Here is a 23,564-nt window from a genome sequence, read left to right on the forward strand (position 1 = left end):
CTTCCCCATTTAATGGATTTTGGGCCTTTGTCAAAGATCAGCTGACTATAGGTCGATGGATCTATATCTGGGTTCTCAATTCTATTCCATTGTGACCTGTGTTCTTCTTGTGATTTTCAATCTGAATGAGTAACTGGACTCATTGGCTGGTGTAGAGTCCCAAATAGCTCTCTACTAGTCCCAGCACCATACCTTGTTGAGGAGGTTGGTGGTAAAAGCAGGACTGTGGTCACTGGTCCTGATAGGCAGAACCTCATGGGACTACTCTCTTCTTTGTGGAAACCACAGAGGCCAGAAGCTGATTTTCCTACACAGAGGAGTGTACACCTTCTATCAGGATATAGCCTCAGGCTCTGGAATGAATATCCAGGCCCACCACCTTCTCCAGCCCTGCCTGCCAGCTCCTACAGGCTGTGGTGGCAGGCAGAGCCATCTCTGAGGACAAAAATGCTTTCTGTAACAAATTGTTGTCCAGTCACAGGGCCCAGAGGCCCTCTGAGAACCTGCTAGAGTGAAAATTAATTCTGTTTGACTTAGGGAAAACCAGACTTGAAATTTTCTCTATTTCATTTTCAGAAAAACAAAAATTAAAAAATACAATCTTTAAATGTAATATATAATTAGTGAAACATTTGATATGGTTCATACATTTAAAATTACATTTTAAAACTACAATGTTTAAGATACGGATTATGTACTGATTCATGTTGATTTCTGTGGTTTGGCATTCACTCACTCTACAGTCATTCACAGCTGCCCACTGGATGCCACTGGGGACAATGTGGCTGTTTTCCACCCTTCCCCATCCATCCTCCACTCGCCCTGCCCTGCTCTGCACACTGGGCTCTGAGACTTCTGGCCTCTAGGTGGGTTTGGCTGATAGATACCAGCCCCCATCCCACAGCTTTAACCCTTGCTGGGTCCAATAACTCCACTCCCTCCTCAGGCCTCTTCAAGGGGTGGTTATAAGAGCTCACACCATTCCCAGGGCCTGGGGAAGCACTACCCTAGTAGTTCTAACAAACCTGCTCACACCTCTGCGAACAATGCCTTCCTTACACTCTCTTCAGTCAGCTCTGGTACCAGACTGTCCATGTTCTGCTGCAAACCTGACTGAGACACTGCTCCTGGCTTAGGGCAATGGAGGGGAAGTGGAAAGTTGACAACACAGTAGTTATAAAAAGTATGCAGAAGCACAAGGTACCAGGGAGCACCTAGGACAGATGGGTGCATTGTTCTTGAGGGCATCAAGAAAGACTTCTCTAAGGAGATGTCACTTGAGCTGAACTATGACTTGGAGTTCACCAGGTAGAGAAACTGAGGAAGGGTTTGCTAAGCAAAGGAACAGTAAACATTCAGAGAGCATAGAAACATGATAAGTACTCAAAGACTTGAATACAGTTGGAGTATGGGTCAAGAGAAAGCAAGTTAGAACAAGATCATAGAGGACCTGGGATATGATGCTGAGGAGTTTGAACTTGAGGCAGTAGGAGGATGAGTAACTATAGTAGTGTTTTAACAATGGTAGAGATGAAAGTTACCTCAGCAGCTCCATAAACAGAGGATTAGCAGCAGGTTTCTGTTTTTTGTTCCCTGCCCCGCCCCCGTGTTTCTTTTTTTAATTGTGATTTGGGTGAAAGTTTACAGAGCAAATTGGTTTTAATGTTAACAATTTGTGACATTGATTCCAGCCCCCATAATGTAACAGCAGTCTTCCCACTTCCTCCCTGTGTTTACCATTTCCAAAATTAGTACTTTTTTCCTATCCCTTTCCGTCTTCTGAGCTTTATCTCTGACCAATCACTGAGCTTTATCTCTGACCAATCACTGCTCTTTTGAACACATATTGTTGATAGTTCTAACTAGTTCATACCTCCCTGATGCTATCGTGGGAGCTCTGGTGGCGTAGTGCCTAAGGCATCAGACTGCTTACCAGAAGGCTGGCAGTTCATACCCACCAGCCAGTCATCGGAAGGAAGGTTGGGCAATCTACTTCCTTAGTGGTACTGCCTCGGAAACCCAAGGAGGAGTTGCTATGAGTTGGATCCAACTCGACAGCAGTGAGTTTGGTTGGTTGGATGTTATTGTTCATCTTATTAGCCTGTCAATTGTTTGGTTGAAAATGGAGACACAGAGGTAAGTTCTGTTCCAGGCTTAAAGGCTAAGAGCTCTAGTTTCAGGAGTTCCAGCGGTCTCTATCCAACCAGTAAACCTGCTCTTTTTTTTTTTTTTTTAATGATTTTGAGTTTTTGTCCCCATATTTCCCCACTCTATCTAGGACCTCCTATTGTGATCCCTTCTGAGTGATCAACAGTGGAAGCTGGGTATCATCTAGTTCTTGTGGTCTGAGGGTCATGGAGGTTGGGGTTCACATGGTCCTTTAGTCCTCTGGACTATTTCTTTCCTTGCATGTTTGATTTTCTTCACTCTTCTTTGCTCTGGATAGTGATAGACCAAGAGCTGCACCTTAGATGCTGCTCGGAAGCTTTTAAGATCCCAGTTGCTGCTCATGAAAGTAGGATGTAGAACACTGTCTTTGTGGACTATGTTATACTAATTGATTTTGATGTCCCCGAAGACTAGGGTTCTGAACCCCTAGGCCAAGCAACTCATTCCTTTAAGATGTTTGGTTATAGCTAAGAATTTTTCATTGAACCCTGTGAGCTTCACTATAATTCATGGATATATTTGCAGCATATACATATACACATGTAGAAATATCCTCTGTCAAGATCTGTATATATTATTCATGGGTGTGGTCCCATTCACCTTCCCACACCTGCTCAGTTTGCACATCTAGCTATGTATTCACTATGAGATTATTGTCATTACTATTATTTCTGGATTGTGTATGTAATGGTATTTACCTTTGTTGCCTATAGCTCTTGAGCTCCTCCCAGTGTCTTCCTTTGCCTTGATCATTTTTAAGGTGACTTTTTTTTTTTTTGTGATAAGGAGATTTGGTGGTGTAGTGTAAGGCTGATAACCAAAAGTTCAGTGGTTTGAACCTACCAGCCACTCCATGGAAGAAGATTTACATCCATAAAGATTTACAGCCTTGGAAACCAAACAAGAGTCACTATAATGTTGGAATTGACTAAACAGCAGTGAGTTTTTTTTTTTCCCCCCCTCTTATTCTATATTGCCTTTCCCTTCACTTCAATAATATGCATCTACCCACTAGATAGTAATTTCCCTTCCCTTCCCCTCACACCCCTGGTAACTTTCAAAGAATGTTTCTTTCTATGTGTAAACCTTTTCTTGACTTTTTACAGTAGTGGTCTCATCCAATATTTGTCCTTTTGTGATTGACTAATTTCACTCTGCATATTTTCTAGATTCATGTAATCTTTCCACACCCTCACCAGCATTTGTTGTTTTCTGTTTCATTGAACTTTGCTACTAATTGCTGGGGTGAGATGATATCTTATTGTTGTCTTGATTTGAATCTCTCTAATGGCTAATGATTGGGGGCATTTCTTCATGTATTTGTTGTTCATCTGAATGTCATCTTTGGTGAACTGTCTGTTCATGTCCTTTGCCCATTTTTTTAATTGGATTGTCTTTTCATGGTTGAAGTACGGAGGTTTTCTATAAATTTTAGCGACTATTCTCTTGTATGATATGTTGTTGACAAATTTTTTACTCATTTAATGAAGTCTTTTGATGTATATAAATATTTAATTTTAGGAGGTTGCAGTCATTTAGTTTGTCTTCTGTTTTTGCATTTTTTAGTTATAGTTAATAGTGTATTTATGCCATGTATCAGGGCATCTAAATTTTCCCCTATTTTTTTCTTTGATGATATTTATAATTTTAGGTTTCACATTTAGGTCTTTGATACATCTTGCCCTAGTTTTTGTTTTTTGGTGTAAGACATGGTCTTGGTTCATTTTTCAAAACCAAATGGATATCCAGTTTTGCTAGCACCATTTGTTAAGAGATTATCTCTTCCCTATTTAATAGGCTTTAGCCCTTTATCAAAGATTAGCTGGATGGATGGATTTACTTCTGGGTTCTCAATTCTGTTCCACTGACTTTCTACAATAATGAACTAATACTATATTTGTCCTTCTGTGACTGATTTATTTCACTCAACATAATATCCTCCAAATTCATCCATGTTATGTGGTGTTTTGCAGATTCTGCATTAGTCTTTAGTGTTGCATACTATTTTGTGTACTATAGATACTGCCTTGGAAACCCAAGGAGGGGTCGCTATGAGTCAGGTCCGACTCGACGGCACATAACAACAACAACAACAACATAGTTTGGTTATCCATTCTTCTGCTGATGGCCATCTAGATTGTTTCTATCCTTTTCCTATTGTAAATAGTGCTGCGATGGACATGAGTATTCATATATCTGTTCTTGTCATGGCTTTCACTTCTTTAGGATATATACCTAGTAATGGGATGGCTGGGTCAAATGGTATTTCTAATTCCAACTTTTGAAGGAATCGCCATACTGCTTTCCACAATGGTTGTACCATTTTACAGTCCCACCAGCAGTGTATGAGAGTCCCAATCTCTCCACAACCTCGCCAGCATTTGTTATTTTCTGTCTTGTTGAACTTTGCTACTAGTGTTGGAGCAAGATGGTATCTCGTTGTTGTTTTGATTTGTATCTCTCTGATGGCTAATGATCATGAGCATTTATTTCTTCATGGATTTGCTGGCTGCCTGAATATCCTCTTTGGTGAAGTGTCCATTCATGACTTCTGCCCTTTTTTGAACTGGATTGTTAATCTTTATGTTGTTGAGGTGTTAGAGTTTCCTATAAATTTTAGAGATAAGTCCCTTGTCAGATATGTAATTGCCAAATTTTTTTTCCCACTGTAGTTCTCTTTTGACTCTTTTGGAGAAGTTTTGGAAGCACATAAAAATTTAATTTTCAGAAGGTTCCATTCATTTAATTTATCTTCAGCTGTTTGTGCATTTTGGGTTATGCTTGATAGTCTATTTATGCCATATATTTTGGCCCCTAAATTTGCCCCTAGTTTTTCCTTGAAGAACTTTATAGCTTTAGGCTTCACATTTAAGTCTTTGATCCATCTGGAGTTCATTTTTGTGTATGGTGTGAGATATGGATCTTGTTTCATTTTTTCTGCAAACAGATATCCAGTTTTCCCAGCGCTCTTTGTTAAAGAGACAATCTCTTCCCCATCTAATGGATTTCAGCAATTGTCAAAAATCAGCTGACCATAGGTCGGTGGATCTATTTCTGGGTTCTCCAATTTTTCCACAGGTCTATGTATCTGTCGTTATACCATTACCAGACTTTTTTGACTACCGTGGCTATACAGTAGGTTTTGAGATCCAGGAGTGTGAGACCTCCTACTTTGTTGTTCTTCTTCAATAATGTTTTGCTTATTTGAAGTCTCTTTCCTTTCCATATAAAATTAGTGATTGGTTTTTCCATATCCTTAAAGAATGCTGATGGGATCTGGATTGGGATTGCATTGAATGTACAGATTGCTATGGGTAGTATTGACATTGTCACAGTGTTCAATCTTCGTATCCATGAGCATGGTCTGTTCTTTCATTTATGTAGATCTCTTATGGTTTCTTGGAGTAGTGATTTTAGTATTCTTTGTGCAGGTCCTTTGTGTTCCTAGTGAAACTTATTCCCAAATATTTTATTTTTTGGGTAGCTATTATAAATGGTATTGATTTCCTTATTTCCTTTTCAGCAATCTCTTTGCTGGTGCAGAGGAATCCAACTGATTTTTGTATGTTGAACTTGTATCCTGCCACGATGCTAAATCTCTCAATTAGTTCCAGTAATTTTTTTTTTTTTCCCTGAGTCTCTTGGGTTTTCTATGTGTAAGATCATATCATCAGCAAATTGGTATAGTTTTACTTCTTCCTTACCAATTGGGATGTCTTTGACTTCCCTTTCTTGCCTTATTGCCCTGGCTACAACTTCCAATACAAAGAAGTACTGAGATATTTATCTTCAATCTCACTAATTCTGTCTTCCATTGATTCAATTCTACTCCTTTGCCCATTCAATGTGTTATCTATTTCTGAAAATTTAGTATTAATCTTCTGGATTTCTATGTGTAGATTTTATATCATTTCTAATTTTTCATTTATTTTGTCATTTTGTTCTTGTATTGTCTTTTGAAATTGTTCTAGCATTTTCTCTGTGTTTTCCTCAATTTTGTCAGTGTTTTCTTTGATCTGTCTCTCAATCCACTGAAAGTACCTAAATATGATTATTTTGAATTCCTTATCAGGGAGTTCCAATGCTGCTTCTTCCTCGGGGTTATGTTCTGGGTCTGTATCCCAGTCCCTTGTTTCTCCTGCTTTATCTTGCTTCTTTGTGTGGACTGTGATGGTCTGTTGTCTCTGAAACATTGTGACATTTTTGTGTTATATTTAATTGGTGATAATATGTTGGAGTGATTTGCTTAAGATTTTCATTTTCTTTGTTTTGTTTGAATATTATCTAAGTAAGCAGGGTACTGTGTTCTTCTATTTGGTAGTTGGCAGCACTTATACACTCACCATCTGTCTCCTTTCCTGTTGTCAGTCTCCTGTATGTGCTGCCATGCTTGCCAAGAGGAGCCTATTCTTAGGTCCTGTTTTCATTCAGATTCTTCTATTAGATAGTGCCTAATCTATTTCTGTATTCTTCCTTTCCAGGGCTCCAGGATTATGTTCTATATCTCTGTCAATTGGTTTCTCTTTTCTTTGTTGAAGAGGGTCTGTGTAGCTTGTCTGCCTATTCCACCATCTTCTCATTGAGCTTCTTGAATGCCCATCTTCTCATCTTTCATGATATTAAAGATATTTACTTCCAACAAACCTTTGACAATTTACTTTGTGCTTTTTCTTTTTCCTCCTTGTTTTAGAATTCTGATAACATGTAAGTTATTCCTCTTAATAGTGTCCCACATAATTCTTAGGCTTTCTTCATTTTTAAATTCTTTCTTTCCCAATTGTTCCTCTAATACCAATACAAATTAGTATTAAGAGATTTATCTTCTATTTCACTAATTCTGTCTTCAGAACTGATTCCTCTTCCAATCATCTGGCTGTCTATTTGATGTTTGTGAATGGTTTCTTAGTTTTCACTTATTTTGTCTATTTGTTCTTGTACTGTTTTCCTGAATTATTCCATAGTTTTGCCTGTGTTTTTCTTATTTTTTTCTGCAGTTTCCTTTATTTCTTTCTTAATCTGTTGTAGAGACCTAAGTATATCTCTTTTGAATTCTGTATTGGGTGTTTCCAGTATCATTTTTTCGTCTGGAGATTTTCTGGTCCTATATTTTGATCACTTTGTTGATCCATCTTGTCCTTTGTGTGTGTGTGTGATTTGAAGATAACTGTACTCTCCAAGACATTGTGGTGTTATTATATTTATTTGTTGATTTTATGTTGGTTTGTTTCCCCTTGATTTTTGTTTAGATTTGATTTAATGTATTTTTTCAATGAGGTTAATCTGGTTTGTCTAATCGTATTGCTAGTTTTACAGCACTGGGGAACTCACCACTTCTCTCTAGGTGAATTTTGTAGCAGATAGTATTGGAGGCATGAATTTCTGATTGTCAGTTGTATAAAGAAGCTGAGGGTAGGCTAGGTAGGTGTTGGCTGTCATTAATTCAGTGGTGCTGTAGCAGGTGATAGCACTTGTCCTGTTGGTGAGGAGTCAGGCATGGTGTGTATGTCTGGGTAAGATTGCTGGCTCTCGACTGATACAGAAAAAAGAAAAAAGAAAAAGGGAGGAGAGAAAGAAAAAAAAAAGGCAGGGAAAAGAGAAAACTAAGGAGCAGAAAATAAAAGAAAAATAAAATAGAGAGGAAAAAGTGGCATAGTACTAGTGCAAGCACTACCCAGCAAACACTGCTGAAGTGGGAACATGAAGGTTGCTCAATAGAAGTATGTACCACTGACTGCAAGGGAAAGAGTGGTGCTTCTAACCACTGAGGCAGTGAGGGGCAGGCACCTGCTCTGTGGGATCAAAAGAAATAAATAAGGGTGGGGTAGAGGAAGTAAAAGAGAAAAGAAAAAAAAAGTGGGGGAGCATAAAAGAATTAAAAAGAAAAAAAAAAACCATAGTATTGGTGCAAGTGTTAACTGCCAAACATGGCTGCACTGGGAATGCATTGCTTGCTCCCCAGAAGCATGCACCACTGTCTGTGGAGGGGCTGGGGCAGGTGCTGCTGAATATGGAGGAGGTGGGAATGGGCACCTGCTCCAAGGAATCAAACACAAAAAAGGGAGGGAGAGGAAGAAGAAAACAAAAGAGAAAGAAAAAAAGAGGAGGAAGAGGGTTGACTAGCTGCTGGTGGGTGGGGGTGTAGGGGCTGCTCCTCTAGTCACTGAGAGGTTTTGTGGTGTGGGGGCAGATCCCACCTCTCTGGTCACTGATCACTGATGTGAGTGCTGGTGCAGTCTTGGATGAGTGGAATCAGTTATTTGGTTCTACCCAGATCAGAACACTGCTTGGAATAATTCAAAATGGCTGTGCTGTACTGGGCTAGTTGGCAATTCACCACTTCATATGCCTCCTTATTCATTGTTTTCATTCAGACTCTTCCTCTAATCAGTATTTGATCTACTTATTTATCCTTTCTTTTGAAGCTCTATGTTCCAGGATTGTCATCCACATCCATTTCACTTGGTTTCTTGAGTCTTTGTTGTGAAGGGTCTATATAGTATATCTGCCTTGTCTACCATCTTGGATCATCTTGAGGATTAGTGGTTGGAGAGGTCACTCAGGAAGCTGCTTGAACAGCCAAGACAAGGCAGGATGTTGGGGAGCTGATGTAATGATGGCAGGAGTCAAGAAACACTTCTAGATTTGACAGAATCAGGCAATCAAAGAAAATGGAGGTCACAGAAAGGGAAGAGTCTAGGATTCACTCTCTTCTTCCTTCCTACCATCAGGTTAATTGTGTACCTATTCTGTATGAATTTTTGTGATAGGCACACAGGGCATACAAGGAAAAGACAGACATGAAGCCTGTTCCCATGGAGCACAGAGTCTCATTAGGAGGAAACGCAATAATTTACTCCTGAGCCACCTACCTTCTGACTTGAGTAACATGATTAGACAAAGGATTCTAGAGAAGCAGATTTGTGTGTCAAGGACAAGGTAGTTTTTTTTGATACTATGCTGAGGAGAATGATTTGGTATGACTGAGTATGAAAAGCCTGAGTAGAGGTTCCAGTAGATGTCAAGTCAGGCTATGTGGTTAAGAGTTCTAGGTGTGGTGGAGCCTAGAGGTGTATATTTGAGGGAAACTGAGTCTCTGAGGGCCTTGAAATCACCCAAGTAAAATTCCTGCCATCAAAACAGCACCAAGGAAGGACAGATCTTGGGATGTACCAACATTTAAGGGGTAGATGGAGAAAAAAGTTCCAGAAAAGAGTAATTGCTGAGAAATAATAGCCAAAGAAGTTGAAGGAAAACCAAGAAATTAAGTGTCATGGAATCTATGGGAGAAGTGAATTTCTAGGATAGTAAATTAAAGCCCAGGACAATAAGATGAAAACAGGCATTGAATAAGGTCTACCATTCTGGTAATTTCATGTTGTTATTCCCATACTTGAGTCTGCCAGGTGTCCATATATTCACGACCCATCCCATCCAAGATTTCCAGGTGAGGTGTGATCTCCAGGTGGGGCATGAGGCCTGAGTGCCTGCTGTGCAGGTACCCAGCCTTCAGAAATATCATTAGAACTAGGCAATAAACTAGAACTGTTGTATCTGCAAGCCTCAGTTGACTCCATGGACCAGGGATGTCCAACTTACCTGGCCGTGGGACTTGATTCCCACCACAGACCAGTGTGGCCCCTTCCTTCACACCACGCTGGCAGTACTCAATCAGCTTATTGAGGTGGGCTTTGTGGTTCTGAGGCCCATGGGTGGTGTCTCGGTCTAATGGGTTTCCAATCTTCATCTTCTTCACCTCTTCTACCTGTGGAAAGTCTTCCTCATCAGCATCATTTCTGACAGTGGTCATCACCTGGCTTTTCCCCATTTGCATTTTCAGGGACTGAGCACTGACTCCTGGTGAAGCCCATACTCAATCCTGGCAGTCAGCACCTTTTGTAGCCTGGCTCTAAATCACCTTCCAGGCTTATCTCCAAGTAGATCTTGTGTGCAAAGTTATAAATATCCCCAAGGGAGACACAGGCCTAGAGTTAGGTAACTAGGAAGCAGAGCTGGTCATAGATATGGATGAATGGAGAAGAGAGGAAGGTGTCCATGACTGGTGGGCAGAGATGGGAGATATGTGGGCCTGCACCCAGCTCCACGGAGTAGGGACTTACTCTGAGGGAGGTCAGAGTGGAAGAAAATGTCTCTATTGGGGACTCTAGGACATGAAGTGGGGTTGGGATATGCAGTCCTGCTGAAATATCCTGGAGACAAAGTGGGACAAGGCACAATGGAGAGGAGCAGTCTGTTCCTTGAGCCCACCCACCCTGGTTCCTGTTTCTGCCTACTTCAAAGCCTCTTTCTCCCTGAAGCCTTCTGTCTTGCCTCAGCTAACACAACCATCAGTCTAGGCATTGCTTCCTGTCATCTAAAGATGCTGACCAGGGTCTCCTCAAGGGATATCTTCCTCAGGGAAGATGTTACCTAACAGTCCTGGAGCCTAGGATGTGGAGAATCAGAAAGTAAAATGATACTTGGGAGGTTATGTGACTAAAAGGTGCTCAGGTACACATAATCAGTAGAAGGGTGACTCCAGATTTTCTGGGATCCAGGCTGGAGTCATCCTCTCTCACTTCACTGTCTCTGTCCTAGTCTCCTTCCTCAATTTACTCCTACTTTTCATATGAACTCAGACAAGGTAATCTCTGCTCTTAGTCAAGCCATATCATCATCAGGATTCACTGGCCTCTTCCATTCTCAGGAGAAGGCCACAACATCCTAAGCCAGAAAAACACAAACCTGTTGTTGTTGAGTGACTCAAAGTGACCCTATAAGACACAGAGAACTGCTCCACAGTGTTTCCAAGGCTGTAATCTTGTAATCTTTATGGAAGCAGATTGCCACATCTTTGACACATGGAGCAGCTGATGAGCTCAAATCACTGACCTTTCAGTTTGCAGCCAAGCACTTTAACCATTGTGTCACCAAGGCTCCTTCCACACCCCTGATGTTGTTGTTGTTAGATGCCATCAAGTTGGCTCTGACTCATAGTGACACCATGTACAACAGAATGAAACAGTGTCCAGTTCTGTGCCAGCCCTACAATTCTTACCATACCTGAGCCCATCATTGTAGCACTGTGTCAACCCATCTCATTGAGGGCCTTCCTCTTTTTCATTGACTCTCCACTTTACTAAGCATGATATCCCTCTCCAGGGAATGGTCCCTTCTGACAACATGACCAAAGTAGGTGAAATGAAGACTGGTCATTCTCACTTCTAAGGAGCATTCCGGCTGCACTTCTTCCAGGATAGATCTTTTGGCAGTCCATGGTACTTTCAGTATTCTTTGCCAACATCCCTGTTGTTGTTGTTATGTGCCATTGAGTCGGACCCGACTCATAGCAACCCTTCCTTGAGTTTCCAAGGTGGTATCACTATGGAAGTAGATTGCCCAACCTTCCTTCTGAGGAGTGTGGCTGGTGGGTTTGAACTGCCAGCCTTCTGGTTAGTAGTCAAGGGCCTTAGGCAGTACGCTACCAGAGCCAACACCCTTATCAAACCCTAATTTGATGCAAGAGGACTCAGCCACCCTGGGAATGCCTTCTGTCCCTTCCCACTGCAGTGACTGGAAGGAGTCCCTACAAAACCCTCTGCTTGTTCTCTGATCTCTGCTCTTGTCCTGAGGGTCCACAATGTCCCCCAGGCTACCCAGGATGTAGGACAACCTCATACCTGCCCCTGGATGCCTACCTCACTGCTATCATTTACCTCTTCCCTGAGAATTGTCCCTGAGATCTGGCTCCTGCTGCAGCCTGGCAACTCACTTGCAAAGCCTTGGGAAGGCCTGCCTGCCTCTACTCTCACCCAACCACACCCTGCTGAGGGTCATCCCTGTACCTAGCTTCCTCTCCAGTCAGCCTTGGGACTACCCCAAAATCAAGCTGTCTCTGTACTGGGCCCTGTCACAGAGACAGGACCGTTCAGTCAGGCTGGTTGATTCCCTAACTTCGGGAAGGCTATAAAATGGACATCTTACTTTGCATCAAGTGTTGGAACCTATTTGGCCACTCTAAATCTGGCTGGACTGCAACTTGCTTTGGCAATAAAATATAGCAGCTTTTAAACCTATACCTTAAGAGGTCCTGAACCTTCTACTCTCAGTCCTGGGACCCCTAGGATCCCTGTCACTGAATAAATGGAGGATGAGGAAACAAAAAATGAGCCACACCCACTGTTATGAGTTGAATTGTGTCTCCCAAAAAGATATGTTGGAAGCCTAAGTACTCTACTTGTGAATGTGACCCTGTTTGTAAAATAGGATTTTTCTTTGCAGATGTAATCAGTTAAGTTAACCAAGTCATAATGGAGTAGGGTGGGTCCTATCCTAATCCCTTGTGTGTAGTGTCTTATAAAAGAGGACAGACACAGAAACAGCTACATTCAAGGGAAAAACATGCTATGTGACAACAGAGGCAGATGCATCTATAAGAAGCAAAAAAAAAAAAAGCCAAGGATTACAGGCAGCTTCCAAAAGCTGGGGAGCTTTGGTGGTATAGTACCTAAGGCATTTGACCGCTAACCAGAAAGCTGGCAGTTCAAACCCACCAGCCATTCCTCAAAAGGAAGACTGGAAACACAAGGAGGGGTTGTTATGAGTCTGATTTAACTCGATGACAATGAGTTTGTTCTTTTTCTTCACCAGAAGCTGGGGGAGAGGCATGGACAAATCCATCTTTCAGAGCAGATTTGGACTGCTAGCTTCCAGAACTGTGAGAAAATAAATTTCTGTAATTTTAAGGCACCCGCTTTGACGTATTTTGCTATGGTAGTCCAAGGAAACCTAAACATGCACTGAGCCACTGAAACCCACCAGCCCTAGCACACTGGCCACTAAGTGCAGGTGCACAGGCAAGATCAGATGGGCCTACGCTAGTGCCTGGCCCAAAATACAAGCCCAAGAATAGTCAACTACATAAACATCTCTGGTGGAGTAGTACCTAAGGCATTTGACTGCTAACCAGAAGGCTGGTAGTTCAATCCCACCAGCCACTCCTCGGAAGGAAGATTGGGCATTCTACTTCTGTAGTGATACTGCCTCAGAAACCCAAGGAAGAGTCACTATGAGTTGGATCCGACTCAACGGCAGTGAGTTTGGGTTTTTTTTTTTTTGAAAGAATAAATCATTACTGCACCACTCCTCATATCTGCTGGGATCAGATTCTTTTCAGAGTTCCCTACTCCTTGGTGTCATTGATGGATCAGGGATGAGCCAGGGACCCACATCATGTGAACCATCATCCTTCTCCACCAATTCTTCTCACAGAGTTGGTGGGAACACATATTTTCCCCTCTGATTCTATGTTGTAAGAATGTAAAGTTAGGGTCCCCACAAGCTCCACTGTGTTTTGAGACTGGTCAAAGAGAATGAAGCCCACCCATAGAGATACTGGGGAGACATTAAGGACATTACTGAGGGTGTAAATGATATTTATGGTCCTTGAGTCCAACCTCACCTGCTCTTCTAGGATTCAGTTAAGTAAGCCAGTAAACCCCGTGAGGATGCTGTTTGCTGCCCCATTAAGGTCCCCTTTACCTGTAAGGGTCCCCCCTGCCACTGCTGTGAGAATTCTTCTCTGGAGAATAGCTCTCCAGTGATGGTTGCTTCCTCTTCTGTCTGTGGGCATCTCATAGTGAATGCACAAAGGACAGGGCCTTGAGCAAGGGGTATGTTCCTGTAGTATAAGTCAGGCTCTGGAGCTCCCATGGGTCTAAGCTCACCTGAGACCATGCTATTGCTTCTGCCTCTCCCTTGTCCTGTCCCACCTTACCCTCACCCTCACAGTCTTTCCCGAGAGCTCACTTGCATGCCCAGACCTAAGACTTCCCTTTTTGGTTACATCTGTCAGAGCTGGGTTGCTATTTCTTGCTGAAATAACAAAGACTTAGAACAAGTCTCCCTTAGGGTCACCTGACCCTGGTGAACAGTGCTTCTGAGGGTGGACCCCAACTTCTCTTGCCCTAGCTTCCCACCGCCTCCACCCCAAGCCACTGTCCAGGTGAACCAGCAGCTCTGAGATCCTGTGGCAGGCAAGACTTACCACTTTCTGCACAAACTGGTCATGAATGGAGTCCTCTACGAAGAGCCGGCCAGCTGCAATGCAGTTCTCTCCTTTGTTGAAAAACACTGAACTCATCCCCTGCAGTACATGGGCACAGTGCTGGATTAGGGTCCCACATGGGCTCAGGAACCCATGAGCAGATACACCAAGTGCTGAACACCCGCTGTATTCCAGGCCCTCCTAGACACTATGCAGGCTTCCCTTTGCCCTGAGTGTTGGAATGATGTAAGGTCACCCATGAAAGTGGCAGAACTGAGTCCTGACCATCACTGCCCATGCTGTAGGGAATTAGGAATAGAAGTGAAGGGACTTCAGTAAACCAAGACCCCAGGGCTGTTGCAGACTACTCTGTGCATACTGGGTGGGCTCCCTGGGGTGGTATTCCACATTTGAGCTTTCTGGTGGTGAGCCTGAGGGGCCAAGGCCAGGTCTGTCATGGTGGAAAAAGCAAGGTGATGGGCAGAGGGATGGGGGAAGGCAGAAGGATACTCTGATTCAGTGAGGTCTGAGAGAATTTCTTCAAGAGTCAGTCCTAGTATCCTCTCAGGCCAAGTGAGCCAAGAAGACTTGTGTGAGAAGTTAGGGGGAAGAAGGGTCAGGTGGCTCTGGGTGGAATTTGGCTCTCCTTGAAGAAGGGACTGTGTAGCTACCATGATGGGTACAGCTGCTTCAGTCTTGGCCCTGGGGCCAAGACCCTAGCCTTACTTGGTCTCCCCATCTATGGGGATTGTGCTCCCTTTAATGCCCACACTGGGTTGTCATACTCTCCTCCAAAACAGAGTGTGACTTGGGGAGGTAGGGCTTATTGGGACATCTGCTTGAGTATGGCCTTATTGATTCACTCCAACAAGAGTGAAGAGAAGGAATAAAGCATAGTAACAACAGTAACAACAATGATGGCAAGAACAAGTAACATGTATATGGTCCTGCTGTGGGCCAGGCACTGTCTCATGTGCTTCAGCCATATTCACTCATTTAGTCTCCATAATCCATGAGGTCATATCATTTTTATTCCTATTGCACGGGTAAGAGCACTGAGGCCAGAAAAGTTAAGTGATTTGCCCAAGTCTCCCCAGCTAGAAAGCGGGGGAGATGATCGAGTGTGGATGTGGCACAAACAAACTCATGGGTGAGCAGACACAGGTAGCAGAGAGGGGTTGCTGTTCACAGTCCTGTTCACCATTTTGGTTTGCTTTGCTATGGGACAGGAAAGGTTGCCATGTTTGTTCCAGAACAGAGCTCCATGGCTTATGCATCTCAATTCTGGGAATTGTGGATGACTTGAAGATTTTTATTTCTTGGGAATTAGTTTTTGGAGGGGCATATGTCATTCTGTGCCCCAGAGCCCCCGTCCTACCACGCTGTGATTGTGGTGACCCCATGGGCCCCATTACATTTGAGATCTTGTTGAATGTGCCAGATTTTATTGTGGAATCAGGGAAAGATGGCACCACCCCTCCAGCTGATCTGCCTCCTTTAGGCCCAGCCTCACCATCTGCACAGCCTTGTTCAGGTCACAGTCAGCAAAGATGATGAGGGGTGACTTTCCACCCAGCTCCAAGGAGACCTTCTTCAGGTTACTCAGGGCACAGCTAGAAGGAGTAGAAGGGTTGGTGGGACTAGAGTTGGACAAGCTCAGGAAGCCTCCCAGTGGAAATATCAGGGCAGATCCCTAGTATGGTTCAGAGTGGAGGGAGTCAGATGTCACAGTATCCCCAGTGCCCCGTCCCCTGTCACTGTTGACTTCTTCCCTCACCCATCCCCTGGATCACTCCCTCCTCATACTCAGGTGTGCCTCCACCTCAGGGCCTTGCTCTGACAGTCCTGTATTCCCTTCTGGTCTGGATGGTTCTTCCCTCAGATATCTGCACATCCTACCTCCTCACTTCCTTCAAGCTTTGGATCAAGTTTCACCTTCCCAGGGTTCCTGCACTGGTTACCCAACTCTTTCACTGAGTACTTTCTCCCCTATCCCCTGATCTGGGTGTGTGTTTATTGTCTGAACCCCCTGCTTGACTGTCAGCTCTCAGGGTAGGCCTCACTCAAGAGTGTGCAAGAAATGCAGAATCCCAGTCCCCAGAGCACATAGAATCTGCACACATTCAAGTTTGTGAAGCATGATCTGTATCACATGATGCTACTGTCCACTTCCAGACACTGTAACCAGAGATTGCAGTTTCTAGGGCCAACCAGGGCTTCTCCCAAATTCCCCAGGCACGTACCTTTTCATGATGTGCTTCCCCACCTCTGTGGAGCCTGTGAATCCAATTTTCCTCACATCAGGATGGTCTGAGAGTCTCTGGCCAACATGAATGCCTGTGGAATAGGGGTGGGTAGCAGAGTCAATGTGGCCCTCATGGTGCTGGGTGGGGAGGCACATGCTCAGCCCTCTTGAGCAAACACTCAGAGGACCAGAGCTCTGCTGTGCTCATCATGGGCCTAGTGCCATCAGAGCACATGGCTCACTGTTCCCCATGTGATTTTTCACTATCAGGGAGGGCACCCAGCCTTCCTGCTCTTCCAAGGTGCCCAACAGAGACACAAGGATGCCTGGCCAGGCTTATGGGAAACATGGTGTTTTGAATGTCACAGATTCCAAAGGCCTGCCCTCTCAAGCTACAGTCTGCCTGGGACAGCGGTGGACCTCAGAAAGTGTGATTCTTGGTCTGAGCCCACCCGATGGCCTCCCCAAGTCATGCAGTGGCCTGCATATCACCCAATGTGGCTAATTTCTGTCCAGCCTTTAAGTCTCTGTGTCAGTGCCACTTAGAGTGGGCTTCCCTGGAATTGCCTCCTCACAAACTCAACCTCTCTTCTGATTAAATCTCTCCCTTCTTAAAGCTCTTTCCTCTTTTGGCTTCTGCCTCTATACTCTCTTAACTTTCCTACTACTTTTCTGGCTGCTCTTTTTCTATCTCTTTGTTCATCCCTCTTCCTCTACCTGTGGTGTGGCATTTATCAATTCAAAGAATGCTTCAAGATCTAGCCTGAAGTACAATGCTGTCAGTGATAGGATAATATCCACATGCCTACTAGGAGGACCAGTTAATACTACTATTACTCAAATTTACATGCCAACCACCAAAGCCAAAGATGAGGAAATTGAAGATTTTTACCAGCTCCTGCAGCTTGAAATGGACCAAACATGCAATCAAGATGTGTTGATTATTACTGGTGGTTGGAAACAAAGAAGAATCACCGGTATTTGGAAAATATGGCCTTGGTGGTATAAGTGACACTGGAGATCACATGATAGAATTTTGTAAGATCAATGACTTATTTATTGCAATACCTTTTTTTCAACAACATAAAAAGCAGCTGTACATGTGGACTTCACCAGATGGAATACACATCTGGAATTTGCACATCTGTGCAAGGAGGTGATGAAGATGCTTAATATCTGCAGCCAAAACAAGGCCAGGAGTTGATTGTGGAACAGACCATCAACAGCTCATATGCAAGTTCAAGTTGAAACAAGTACAAGAGAGCCAAAATATGACTTTAATTATATCCCACCTGAATTTGGAAACCATTTAAAGAATAGATTTGATGTACTGAATACCGATACTGAAAACCAGATGAACTGTGGGATGACATCAAGAACATCATACATGGAGAAAGCAAAAGATCATTAAAAAGACAGGAAAGGAAGAAAAGACAAAAATGAATGCCAGAAGAGACTCCGAAACTTGCTCTTTACCAGAGAGTAGTTAGAGAAAATGGAGGAAATGACAAGATGAAAGAGCTGAACAGAAGATTTTGAAGAGCAGCTTGAAAAGACAAAGCCAATTACTACAATGAAATGTGCAAAGACATGGAGTTAGAAAACCAAAAGGGAAGAACGTATTTGGCATTTTTCAAACTGAAAGAACTGAAGAAAAAATTCAAACCTCAAGTTAAAATATTGAAAGATTCTATGGCCAAAATACTGGATGATGCAGCAAACATCAAAAGAAGATGGAAGGAATACACAGAGTCACTGTACCAAAAAGAATTGGTCAATGTTCATCTATTTCTGGAGGTGTCATATGATCAAGAACCAATGGTATCAAAGGAAGAAGTAGAAGTTGCACTGAAGGAATTGGCAGAAAACAAGGCTCCAGGAATTGACAGCACATCCATTGAGATATTTCAACAAATGGAAGCTGCACTGGAGGTACTGACCATAAATGGGGAGAAGATTGAAGTTGTCAAAGATTTCATATTACTTGCTTCCATTATCAACACCAATGGAAACAACAGTCAAGAAATCAGACAACATATTGCACTGAGTAAATTTGCTGCAAAAGACCTTAAAGTGCTGAAGAGCAAAGATGTCTCTTTGAAGAATAAGGTGCAACTAACCTAAGCCATGGTGTTTTCAATTGTCTCATCTGCCTGTAAAAGCTAGACAATGAATAAGGAAGACTGAAGAAGAGTTGATGCTTTTGTTTGTGGTGTTGGCAAAGAATCCTTAAAGTACTATTGACTGCCAGAAGAACTAACAAATCTGTCCCAGAAGTAGTGGAGCTGGAATGATCCTTGGAAGCAAGAATGGCCAGACTTTGGGTCATCTACTTTGGTCATGTTGTCAGAAGGGACCATTCCCTGGAAAAGGATGTCATGCTTGGTAAAGTGGAGGGTCACTGAAACAGGGGAAGGCCCTCAATGAGATGGATTGATACAGTGGCTGCAACAATGGGCTCAAGTATAGCAAGGATTGTTAGGTTGACATAGGATCAGGCAGTGTTTTGTTCTGTTGTACATAGGGTCGCTATGAGTTGGACAACAACAACTTCCTCTACCTAAACCTGAAATATCCACATGCTTCTCCTCCATCCTGGGCTCTCTTCTCTTCTTAATTACACTCTCCTCAGCTGATCTCAGCCATATCTGTGTCTTCAACTAACATCTTCATGCACTCAAACCCTAAATCTGTACCTCCAACTGAGCTCTGCTGAGATCCAGGCCCTTATCAGTGTGGTCTCTGGAGCTTCACCCAAGAAGTGGCCCACTTGACATCTTGAATATCTTACAGCCTTTCAAATTGAGTGTATTTGACACTGAATTTTTTATCTTTTCTATAGACTTGTTCTTCCAGGACTCTCCACTTCACTGAAACAAATCTTCATGTTAAGAAGTCGGGAGACATTAAATTACTAAAATCTCTCTTCCTATATTCCATTAACTAGCCAGTCCTGGAGTTATTACATCTAATCATTTCTTCCTTCTATCTCCACTGCTCTCCTGAGTCCAACCTTTTTATTTTTTTTTTTAACTTTTTATTGTGATTTGGAGGAAGGTTTACAGAGCAAATCAGTTTTCTATCCAACAATTCACATACATTTTCTTTCATGCTATTGATTGGAATCCCCACAATGCAACATCACTTATCTTACCCCTCCCCGTGTGTATTGTTTCCATTCCTTCTTCTTTCCTAGCCCTTCCTCCTTTCTGAACTTTGTCTTTGGGAAAATGCTGCCCTTTTGATCTTGAATGGTTGATTGTTCTAAGGAGTTCATACCTTCCTGGTGTTAGTGTTCACCTTATAGGCCTGTCCACTGTTTGACTGAAAGTTGAGCCACAGGGGTGAGTTCAGTTCCAGGCTTCAAGGGAGACTAAGGGCCATAGTCTCAGGGGTTCCACCAGTCTCCATCAATGATTTTGAGTTTTGTTCCACATTTTTTCCTCACTCTTATTGTGTTTCAGAGTGGTTGGAGTGGTAGCCAGGCAACATGGAAGCAATCTGCTTCCTTAAAGATTTATAGTCTTGGAAACCCAGTGGGAGTTGCTATGAGTTGGAATTAACTCAATGGCAGTGACTTTGGCTTTGAGTTCTGAGTATACATAATAGTATTTACCTCTGTTGCCTTTAATTTTTGGGCTTCTCCTAGTGTCTTCCTTTGCTTTGATCATTTTCTCCTGACCTCCATTTTATTGTATGTTGCCTTTCCCCTCACCCAAGTTAATATGTGTCTGTTCTATACTTAATGACTTACCCTCCCTTTCACCCCTACCCCTGGTAACCATCAAAGACTGTTTCTTTCTATGTGAAAACCTTTTTTTGGTTTTTCATAATAGTGGTCTCATACAATATTTGTCCTTCTGTGATTGACTAATTTCACTTAGCATAACATCCTCCAGGTTCATCCATGTTATGAGGTGTTTCACGGATTCCTCATTATTCTTTAACATTGCATAGTATCCCATTGTGTGTACCATAGTTTGTTTATCCATTTATCCATCAGTGGGCATTCAGGTTTTTGCCATCTTTTTGCTATTGGGAATAGTGCTGTGATGAACATAGGTGTGCATATATTTGATCATGTCATGGCCCTTATTTCTGTAGGATACTAGTAGTGGAATTGCTGGGGAGCTCTGGTAGCATAGTGCCTAAGGCACTTGACTGCTAACCAGAAGGCTGGCGGTTCAAACCCACCAACCACTCCTCGGAAGGAAGGTTGGGAAATCCTACTTCCGTAGTGATATTGCCTCGGAAACCCAAGGAGGGGTCACTATGAGTCAGGGCCAACTCGACGGCAAACAACAACAACAACAACAACATGGTATTTCAACTTTCAACTTTTTAGGAAAATACCATACCATTTTCCACAGTGGTTGTACCATTTTACAGTCCCACCAGCAGTGTATGAGGGTTCCGGTATCTTGATACCCTCACCAGTGTTTGTTGTTTTCTGTTTGTTTTAACTTTGCTATTAATGCTGGGATTTGATTATATCTCAGTATTGTTTTGATTTGCATCTTTCTAATGGCTAATGATCATGCCACAGTAGTCAAAACAGCCTGGTAGTGGTACAATGACAGATACATAAACCAATGGAACAGAATTGAGAATCTACAAGTGTATCCATCCACCTATGGACAGCTGACAGGGCTGAAATACATTAAATGAGGGAGAGATATTCTCTTTAGCAAATGGTGTTTGCAGAAAAGTGAAACAAGATCCATATCTCACACCATATACAAAAACAAACTCAAGATGGATCAAAGACTTAAATGTAAAATATAAAACTGTAATCATCAAAGAATAAATAGGGACAAATTAAGTGGTCATAATACATGGCATAAAGATAATATCAAACATAACTAAAAATGCACAAATAGCAGAAGACAAACTAGATGACTAGGACCACCTAAAAATTAAATACTATTGTATATCAATATATTTCAGCAAAAGAGGCAAAAGAGAATCCACTGACTGAGAAAAAGTTTTTGTCAATGACATATCAAACAAGGGACTAATCTCTAAAATTTATAGAAAAGATCAACATCTCAACAACAAAAAGTCAAATAATCCAATTAAAAAATGGGCAGGGGACATGAACAGACTCCTCACCAAAGAAGACATTCAGGCAACCAACAAGCACATGAAGAAACAAACACTCATGATTACTAGATACTAGAGTTCAAGCTTTTAAAAGTTCACATGCCCACGTCCTGCCTGTGAAGGTTCTGGCTCCATAGGCTTGGAGTGGGACCCTTCCTTCCTCTCTCTTAAGATATATATATTTTTTGAATTGTGATTTGGGTGAAAATTTAGAGAGCAAATCCACTTTACATAGAGCAATTCACATATACTTAGTCTCATGACATTGAGTACAATTGACCCCAATGCAACAGCTCCCCTCCCACTTCCTCCTGATAGTTACCTCTTCCCTGTGTCCATCTCTCCATGCACTCTTACCCCTTGAGCTGTCTTCCTGTGCATAAACAGCCCTTCTTTCTCCCATGATTGTTCTATCCAGGGAGTGTATCTACCTCAGGTAAATGTTCAACTCATATGCCTGTCTTTTGTTTGGCTGGAAGCCACAGGTATGGGTTCAATTCCAGACCTGAAGGGCAGCTAGGGGCCATAGTATCAGTAGTTCCACCGGGCTCTATCAGACCAGCAAACATGGTCCCCCCCTTTTATTTTTCCCCAAATGTTTTGAGTCTTGTTCCACATTATTCTCCCTCTCTATTCAGGATCTCCTATGTAGATCCCCCTCTGAGTGGTTGACAGTGGTAGCCGGGTACCATCTAGTTCTGGCCTCATAGTTGTATAGGCTGTGGATCACATGGTGTACCAGTTTCTAGGACTAATGAATCTTTGTTTTTTTTCATTCTTCTTTGCTCTGGACGAGTAGAGACCCATCGTTACATCTAGATGGCTGCTTGCACGCTTTTAAGATCTCAATCACTACTTGCCAAAATAGGAGGTGGAACAATGTTTTGTGTAGTATGTTATGCCGATTGAGCTTGCAGTCCCTTGTGACTGTGGTCCTGAGCCCACAGTTTCAACTACTTGCTCCTGCTGAGTATCTTAAGATATTTAATGCTAGACACATGATTCTGTTACCAACACCATTCTATTATCTCCTAATTAAAAATAATTGTTTTAGGCAATCTAAGAAATATTTAAACAAAAGATCATATACTAGATAACAAAGAGATTCCTCCATTTTAGAAACTAGAAACTTTACAGGCTGTAGAGTATCTATGAATTTAAATCAACTCTTCTTCAATGGGTATTCTCTGATCATCATATAATAAAACTAACTGTAAGAGCAAAGTTATAGACAAATGAAAAACACTTGGAAATGTATTTTAAAATCTCTTCTTTCTTATTGAGTCAGAGAAGAGATCCAAAAAACAATTACATATTATTTATAAATAATAAAAACATGAACACAATCTATATGCCAGTGTGAGGAATGCCGTGGAAACCAGTATATAACTGGTGAAAATCATAAAAGCAAAGACAACCAATTAAAGTCTCTGGAAATTGTCATGAGGGCACATAGCAAGTAAAGATACATTTATTGAAGAACATCTAAATCTTAAGTCCTGACTTACTTCCTCCCTTCAAATTACCCCTCTTCCCCAGCTCAGCTTGAAGGAAGCTCCACTCCAGGAAGGTGTGGCCAAGATGGTAGAGCTCCCTTGATCCTCAGATCCCAATCACAGGATATGGTATCTCACTGGGAGGTGCAGCTGCAACTCCAAGTCCATAGGCTAAATTCCTGATGAATGTGGCTAAGATATGGGGAGGATATTCCCTTCCTCCACATAAAAGGCAAAGGTTCTATCTCTGGCATAGCAGGCTGAGAATATTGAGATCCCACTGGCCTGATGCCAGATGTTCATAGGGCCTAGGGCCCAGAAAATGGCTCAGAGATTTAACTAAAAAGAAAAGAGGGTTCCAAAGCTCTTCTCAAAGGAAATTCCTTTATTTGAACTGTGTGGGAGAAGTGCAAGGCTAAGGGTACTCTCAAAAATAATGGAGATTTAGGGGTAAACAATCATGAAGAGCTGGTATCTCTATGAGAGCAATAAGGAAAATCAAAATATA

General features: G+C 42.3%; 1 protein-coding gene across 1 annotated transcript in view; it reads right to left on the reverse strand.

The window, feature by feature from the left end:
- The window catches only part of ALDH1L1 (aldehyde dehydrogenase 1 family member L1), a 103,791-nt gene that overhangs the window by 7,042 nt on the left and 73,185 nt on the right, over positions 1-23,564 (reverse strand). The window contains exons 16-19 of the mRNA XM_007950608.2: positions 16,456-16,549; positions 15,726-15,825; positions 14,213-14,311; positions 9,766-9,931 (exon numbers count right to left, since the gene is read on the reverse strand). Coding sequence (XP_007948799.1) covers positions 9,766-9,931; positions 14,213-14,311; positions 15,726-15,825; positions 16,456-16,549 — 459 coding nt within the window. The remainder of the gene's footprint in view (positions 1-9,765; positions 9,932-14,212; positions 14,312-15,725; positions 15,826-16,455; positions 16,550-23,564) is intronic.

This window comes from Orycteropus afer, unplaced genomic scaffold, assembly GCF_000298275.1.
Source record: "Orycteropus afer afer isolate SDZICR_OR568_19922 unplaced genomic scaffold, OryAfe1.0 scaffold00282, whole genome shotgun sequence".
NCBI lineage: Eukaryota > Metazoa > Chordata > Mammalia > Tubulidentata > Orycteropodidae > Orycteropus > Orycteropus afer.